Below are 8,458 nucleotides of genomic sequence, written 5' to 3' on the forward strand. Positions count from 1 at the left end.
TGGAGCTGTTCTGAAGCTGGTTAGACATTCAGTATTTTTCCCTATGGAAATCCATGGGTAAGCAGAGTGATTTCTCTCCACTAGTTACTACATTGCAGGATGTGCTTTGCTCTGAAAGATGGCATATAAACACGGGAGTGTGTGTGTGTGTGTATTTTATTTTTCTCCAAGACCAGGGGAACCTGGCAATAAAGACAATGCATGGCCTGATAGCTTTGATTTCTTGTTAATCTCTCTCTCTCTCTCTCTGGAATAATTCCTTTTTGCATAGCTGGTAAACCTAACAAATAGCATTCTCTTCCTGCTGTCTGCTCTAGACTCTCTGAAGTGCTAATGGCCAAGGTTTTATCTCTTAACAAAATGAATAAATTGTGACTTTTATTTTGTTCTGACCCGTGTTGACTGATGAAAGATTTTCCAACATTAAACTTTTGTTTACATTCAAGCCACTCTGGCATAAGTTGAGTACAGTCATCCTTGATGAAGCCCCAAGAATATGCCAGTCATTAATTAATAAGGGGGTGGGGGAATGCTAACTAATTTACTTTTTTTTCTTCCTCCAGGGAAGATAAAAATACAGGATATTTTAGCCTGCAGCTTCCTAGATGACTTATTAGAGGTAGACATTTTAATAAATATATACTCTTATCTTCTGTATTTCTTCATTTTAGATTAATCACTAACTCAAAATTTCCGTATTCATTCAGTTACGAGATGAAGAACTTTCTAAAGAAAGTCAAGAAACCAATTGGTTTTCTGCTCCTTCTGCACTGAGGGTTTATGGTATGTTCCCATCACTTTATTGTATCAAAGTGTATTTTATCACTTTATCCTCACAAAAGAGCATTTTTTGCAGGTGGGTTTGTTTGTTTTGTTTTTGTATGTGGCAGAATGAAACAGCGGCCGTTATGCCTCATCAGTTCAGAATTAGCAAATGGCACAACACTGTGGCTGTTATAAAACACACCCCACACTTATCCCATGAGGATATTTTATGAGAATGTAACTGGTTCTTGATAAGATGGGGGAACTATGTGTTGATGTGAAAGGCATTTAGATACAGTTCTCTGAACCTGTGTAGATTGTGAGGTTCTCTAACATCACCTTGGTATCTTTTGTGAGCTGTTCAGTGTGAAGAAGCACTTAGTATAAATTTACTCCCCTCTCCTGTAAATCAGGACAAGGCAACATAAAGCCAGTGGACTATCTTTGATCATTCAAGAATGCATCATTCTATGCTGCCAACATGTGGTAATTTACTCATGGGCTAGAAAAGAAATGATTAGTTGGCCAGATATGACTCGTGGGCTTTATATCACCTGTTCTCGCTCTATATTGTGTAAGTTGCTTAAATCTTGTTTGAATCCATTATTCTTGCATTACCTTATCCATTACCCTAATATTCCACCTTCCACATCAACTTTCTCAGTCCCTACATGGACAGCTCTCAATCTTCAGTCAGTGATTATGTTCACTCTTAGCACTGTGCAAAGGTTGGAGTTTTAAACTTAAATATCTCCAGTTTCTAAAGGCTGCATATTTTCTTCCAATTTTGATCTTGGTTCTCTTAACACTGGACTATCCTACTGTCTTCGAGGCAAATTTATATTCTCTACAATATACTGGTGTTGCTAAAGCTATTTCTTGAGAGCTGATGTAGTGCAGTGGCAACCTGTGAGCTGGAAAGTCCCTGGTTCAAATCTCATTTTAGCTTTGAACTCATTGACCTGGTTTGCATGACATGCTGCAGCTCACCGTGGGTTATTTCTTTCATATACATTCTACAACATAAGGATAATTACAGGACAGTTTTAAGGATTGAGATTTATTGTACAAGGATTGTATTTATTCTTATTTTTAAAAATGTCCTGCTTTTCCCTTTCAAAAAGTTGCTCATAGCAGCTTAACAAAACACAAAACCAGAATAACAATAACAATCATTAATCATTAAAACAAGATTACCAGACCAAAGGCAGCATCAAAGGGCAAAAACAGAGCTGAAACTAACAATAAATAAGTTAAATTAAGCAACAAAAATCAAACCTTGTTTAAAAAGAAATTCAGTTAGTGCTGGAACAGTAATTAGGTTAATAACCTAACTTCTTGGGCCAGGGAATTCCATATATGACATGCTCTCATAGAGACAATGGCTGGGTTTGCACACAGTGCTAACTCATGGTCAGGGTTGTTGAATTCTGGGTTGTCATGATGTGCAAACCAACTGTGCTAACAAACCATAGTTTGTTAACCACAAACAATCCAGAAAGAGAATCCGTGGTTTGTAGTTGGGTTGTGAACTTTGGGTTCTTTAAGCCATGGATTGTCATTATGTGTGAACTCAGAACCTTGCGTTGTGCATGGGTTATTCTGCCAGGCTTCAGAGGCGGCAAGCAAAGGTGGTAGAAAAACCCCAGCCGCTCTACATGCCAGTGCTACAGCACTCAAAGGCATTTGGGATTCCAGTATAGAGAGGGTAAAAGAAGAGGGAAACAAATAACCCAGGAATTGAGGAAACAAACCACAGTCTGATCGTCTGCCAGACAAACCCTGGGTGGGGCAACAAACCATGTGTTAATCATGGGTTAAATAAACTCTGGGTTAATGTTATGTATGAACCAGGTCAGTGACTCTGTATATCATCTAGATTGGTCAACTATTAGGAGACAGAATAATTGTTTTAAATTACAAGGAAAGTTTAATAAGAATTATGTCAGGGAAAGTCAAGTGCCTAACCCCCATACATAGAAGGTAAGTATGGAACTTTGACAGCAACAAACCATGGGTTAAATAAACTCTGGGTTACCATTACGTGCAAACCTGGTCAGTATATCCTGTACAAGTAGGATCTGTGGTATGGAGTACTCCTGTTCAGGGTGCCAGCCATACCCTTTTCCAGGGTACTCCATTCTGTTCCATTCCCCCTCCCCAGTTTTCCTTCTCTGCCCCCCTGCCCCCCGCCACAAACACACACAAAGAGACACTTAGTGCTATGTGGTCACTGAGCATGCTTAGTCCTCATTAAGTCTGTTTTTTGTTTCCCACATAGGGTTTTTTTTCTAAAAAAATGTGTACTTCTGCAAACGTTGGGGTTCCCCAGCCTGCTGATACCTCCCTCTTGTGCATGGATGGTGGTATCTGTAGGCTTGAGGGGAAACCCCAAGGTTTGCAGAAATACAACCCCCCACCCACCCCGAGCCCCTAAGGTGGAGAAGCCATCCCATAAGCATGCTCAGTGGCCACACATCATTGAGTCTTAGTTCGGGGCGGGGAGAAACTGAAAAACTGGGGGGAGAATCTATTGAAGTATCCTGGAAAAGGGCATGGCTTGCTCACTCAAATCCTGAACAGTAGCGCTGCACACTGCAACATTTGTGTTGCAGACCCCACTTGTAAATGCTAAGTACAATTACCACTATTACAGCTCTGCTACATGGGTTTCTACAACCCAAATAGTAACCATCATCAAAAGCTTCTCTAGACAAAAGTCCTTGTCAATGTGTGCCATGAAAATCAAGGAATTTTCTTACTACAAATCTAAAATGTTGTGATATAATAAGCGTTCTCTACCCTAAATGAAAAATAAACAATATAACCTGCAGATGATGCATGTTTGCTCATTAATTCTTAGTTTTAAAGTGGTGTAGATAGATGTTGCTTCATTTTCCCCTTCTTTTATCTCCTCTTCCTCCCCCACTCCCCCACAGGCCAGTACTTAAATCTTGACAAAGATCACAATGGCATGCTTAGCAAAGAGGAACTCTCTCGCTATGGAACAGGGACTCTAACCAACATATTTTTGGACCGTGTCTTCCAAGAGTGTCTGACCTATGATGGAGAAATGGTACTCCTCTTGTAGATGCATATTAAAAGTAATATCTTGAATTTTATGTAAAAGCAACATTTAAAAAAATGTTTTAGCTCCTCCAGTTTCTAAAGCCTGCAACATTAAATGCATGTTAATTAAATAGAATGAAGGCAACATTCTCATTTGAATGGCAGCTGAAAACCCACACATTGTGAATTCATAACTGACTTTGCAGCTAGCTGAATAAAAAATCTCATTGTGATGGGGAGGACAGTGGCCTCTTCACTATTTGCCTCCTATTGCCAAAAGCAAGAACAGCAGGGAACTTATAAAGTAAAACTAACAGCCTCAGATGCACAAACCTAATGCCACTAATACAGAATTCACTTTTAATTGTCTGGACTTTGCCCTCCTAAAATTTATGGGAACAGGGCCATTAAAGCCAGTCAGTTAAGTGGCCATTGTTCATTACACAATTGGGCTATTATTTAGAAAGCTATTGCTCAGTTTTGAATAAGATCGCTCATTTTCTGGTAGCGAACGTCTGCATGTCCTCTAGACATGCTCAGAGGCCTGTCTAGAGGAAAAAATTGCAATCCCCGTCTAGAGGACGGGGAGCTGAAAATAGCTTTCATTTCTCTTACCCACCCTGTTGGCAGCATCCCTGCAGGGCATAGCATACTCAGAAGCCTCTGAAATCAGAGGGTTCTGTTTAGGGCGGGGGAGGGGGGGATCCAGTAGGATTGTGTCCTCAGGACATTTGGCCATACAATGCATATAGGCTAATGGCTATCCAGCAAATGATTCACTGGCTAAAGGGATATTTTAAATTGTCTTAACACACAAATCCTGCTTTAGCCAATTAAATGGTAGTTAGCAGTTCAAAGAATGTGATAGACTATGGTTTAATTTGGATTGTGAGACAAGTTCTCTAGTAGCGTTGATGAAAATCTATGGGTATGTTGACTATGCAATAAAAAGGCAAGCACTTTTTTTTTTTTTTTGCACACTTCTTTCCCCCTCAGCGGTCATTTCTGTTTCATGCCGTCTTTCAGTGAGAACTAACTGCTCCCCTACAAGGAAATAGCCACCAATTATGTCCTGCTTGCAAAATCAATTTAGAAAGAGAACTATAATAAACATGATTGCATCTGCTTTTAGGACTATAAGACGTACCTGGACTTTGTACTTGCATTAGAAAACAGAAAGGAACCTGCAGCTCTGCAGTATATTTTTAAACTGCTTGATATAGAGAACAAAGGATACCTGAATGTTTTTTCCCTTAATTATTTCTTTCGGGTAAGTCGCTTTTTGTAAAGGTAGGTCATTTTTTTGGTACATGTGTTGTTACAGTCATTGTGCCTTTACTTAGAGGCCAGCAGGCAATTGCTTTAAACTGCCAGTGTTCAAAGTAAGGTTTTTTCAACTTTTAAGGAAGATATAAACGTTTAAAACTTCACATTAAAAAAGGAAAAGAATTCAGAGTGTATTTTCAGAGCACATCTTACATAATGGAAAAAATACACTGCTGTGATTTAATTGAATATCTGCTTTTTCTAAAGTTGAAATTTTAAGTAAACTCACCTTTCGTTTTTCAGGTAGGAGTGGCTAATGACCTCTAATGGCTAACGTCTATGAGACGTTAATGGATTCTACCCATTATCTGTGATGGAAAAGGCTGTGGTTGCCATCTAATCAGAGGACAGCTTTCCTAAAATAGTGATCGCACGATCACAAGCCACAGTGGCTTGTTGTGAGCTGCAGCGCATGCCTACCTATGCATCTTGAGTGCTATCTGCATAATTGCCGTGGTATGTTAAATGCATGTTAAATGCTTAGCCCTCCAACAAGCCATGCTGCCTGGGTTCAGACAACACGGTAAGCCGCAGCAAGGCAGTGATTATACAAATTGTGCCCGACATGCGCTGCAATTCACAACAAGCTATGGTGGCTTGTTGTGATCACACGAACTGGCCCATTGTGTACATTTTAGTGTGCGCTTCCAAAATTTCTATTTTCTCATTGACTGAAAGTCATTGAGAGGATCCTGTTATAAAAATAGACCTTTATGACCTAACCATGGTTATTTTTCAGCAAATAGTTCACAGGGGCTATATTAATTACTGAATCAGCAGTCTCACAGAGATCTGCTGATACACATATTAAGGTTCAAGATGTTATATTCCTAGGGATACCATCCTAGCTTCCATTAAATGTAGTAAAAAATATATATTTTTAGTGTAGATCCTCTCTTCCTTTTTCCACAAGCTGAAGTGGCTAACAAAATGTATAATGCCCTGCTTTTCGGGTCTAATCCTTTTCTAATAGGACATGTCCTTTTGTGAATTGGTGTGATAGCATAGTGATTTCACTGTCAGAATCCCATACAAGTATGCATTTCATTCAGAATGAAGCAATCAAAACAACTTGACGTCTTGTTTGTAGAACCTATGCCCCTTTAATAATTAATCACCTCCAATTCTATGCCTCCTAAACAAAAGTATTGTGCTGCTAATGATTCAGGAGTAGGATAAATCAACCAAGATTTTCCACACTGAAAAAAAAAGAGCCTGGAACACTTTCAAAGCTTTTATAGTAAATGCTCTGCAGGTTTAAAATACATCCAGAGCTGTGTTCTTTTAGCAGCATGAAGCAGATTAATTCCTCTGTAACAAACATCAATTGGCCCTTCATCTTCCAATTATTTCTTCTCCAGCATACACTTTCCAGTTAGTCTCAAAGTTTGAAGTTAAAAGCCTATTTTTAACAATGAGGCATTGCTGCCTGCCTCGGTTCTAACTCTTCAAAGTGGACTAGGAGTTGGGAACTGTTGCACATAGGCTGAACAGATGGTCAGCCCTTTCTCCTTTGATAGCACTGACCACCTATTTTCCAGAGTTAAGGACTGAATTCAACCCATGCCTACCCCTCATACAAGGGACCAAAAGGGACTGGGTGCAACCCACATACCTCTCCAAACAGCTGATAATGGGAAGATGCCATATGCTTTGAATGTTTAAGTTGCCAGGTTCAATAACCAGCATCTCCTGTCAAAGGATCTTAGGTAGAAGAAGCTGGGCAAGACCTCAGTCTGAGACCCTGAAATGCTGCTGCCAGCTGGGGTGGACAGTACTGGATTACAAGCACGATTTAGTATAAGGCAGTGTTGTATGTTCATTTCAAAGTTAACAGCGCTGACCATCTAAAGGCCAATGTTTGCCACATACACAGATTATAATTTAAATTAACTGATCAGGTTTGCACACGCTTGGGTGGTCAATAAGCCACGGTGGCTGTTGTAGGGCTGCTCGGTGGTTTGTTAACCACCCCAGCCATCCACCCTAATCAGGTTCACACGTAATGACAAGCCGCACCCAGCGAGGGTAATTAGGGAAATTGGGCAACACATGCCCAGCACACGCAGGGTGGTTAATAAGCCACCGTGGCTTAATAATCACCTTCATGTCATGTGTACTAGCAGTTTTATCATGGACCTAATGCATCTGAAAAAGATAATCTTGTTTTCTGGGTTTTATCTTATGCTTTTCCCTAATTTGTGACATTGCCATAGGCTATTCAAGAGCAAATGAAAATCCATGGCCAAGAACCAGTCTCTTTTCAAGATGTCAAGGTTAGATTTTTAATCCAAATGTATTTGTGTACAGTATTCAGTAAGCATGTGAGAAATTAACTTTTTGCATTTCTGACAGTCTGTAGCCTGTGTACTATTTATATATGTGTGTGTGTGTGTGCGCGCGTGTGCACATGCGTGTTTATGAAGAAAACTAGGGGATATTTTGGTAGCCTAATGTTGATTCCATTTCTCTAAACAAAAGTATTTCTAAAACATCACTTCAATGGTACTGAATCGGTATATTTCTATCCAAATGCTTACATCTTTTTTTTTTTTTTTTCAAGTGAAGTTTGTATATGCTGTATATTTAGGGCACAGGGTGAATTCACGGAAAGAATTCTGAAGTATAAAGTAACAGAGCTAGAAAAATTGCTTGCTTGGAAAATACTAGGTTAGAATAGGTCTAACTTCATTCCTACCAATGGAAGAGGGAGAGGTAACTTGTGCCGATTCCCCTATCTGCCATAGTTCCTTGCACCATCTGAAGTTCTGCTCCTGACCCTCAGGAACAGCATGGGAAGTTGTGCAGGGGAAGAAGGAATTGACAAAAGTCACCTTCTTCCCCTTCAACCAGCAGGAGCGAAAACTGGTAGCAGTCACTAAGTGCTGAAATGTCTGGGTGCAGCAGCTGACCATATTGCTCCAGCAAAGTTTCTGTATGCTGCCATAGGTCTCTTTGCAATTTGCAAAGAAATGGCTTGTCATTTTGAGACAGCTGCCACATGAAGCAGTTTCAAGCAGATTGCATTTGTTAGCTATACTGTGTATACCACTCCTTAATCCTCTCTATCAGAAAACATTAATTGATCTACAAGGCAAGCTTTTTGCTATGAATAGGTGGGGAGGTCTGTGGTGGTTTGGGAGAAAAACTATCCAACCCATGTGGGACCATTACCCGAGAGACCTGCCATGTGAAGTAATGTATACATCGGTCCTTAGTGTATGCATATTCTAAATTTATTCTCTAGCCCAGTGTGTTGGAGGGGCTGATGGCAACTGCTGCCTGTCTTGGTTGCCAA

At 40.0% G+C, this 8,458-nt stretch overlaps 1 protein-coding gene across 1 annotated transcript in view; it reads left to right on the forward strand.

Moving 5' to 3' along the window:
• PPP2R3C (protein phosphatase 2 regulatory subunit B''gamma) overlaps window positions 1-8,458 on the forward strand; it is a 41,625-nt gene that overhangs the window by 30,783 nt on the left and 2,384 nt on the right. The window contains exons 8-12 of the mRNA XM_084843679.1: window positions 564-619; window positions 708-783; window positions 3,705-3,841; window positions 4,967-5,104; window positions 7,377-7,436. Of these exons, the coding sequence (XP_084699805.1) occupies window positions 564-619; window positions 708-783; window positions 3,705-3,841; window positions 4,967-5,104; window positions 7,377-7,436 (467 nt within the window). The remainder of the gene's footprint in view (window positions 1-563; window positions 620-707; window positions 784-3,704; window positions 3,842-4,966; window positions 5,105-7,376; window positions 7,437-8,458) is intronic.

The sequence above is a fragment of the Heloderma suspectum genome, chromosome 1 (genome assembly GCF_057233095.1).
Source record: "Heloderma suspectum isolate Gila_16-S chromosome 1, 16-S_ref, whole genome shotgun sequence".
NCBI classification, from domain to species: domain Eukaryota; kingdom Metazoa; phylum Chordata; class Lepidosauria; order Squamata; family Helodermatidae; genus Heloderma; species Heloderma suspectum.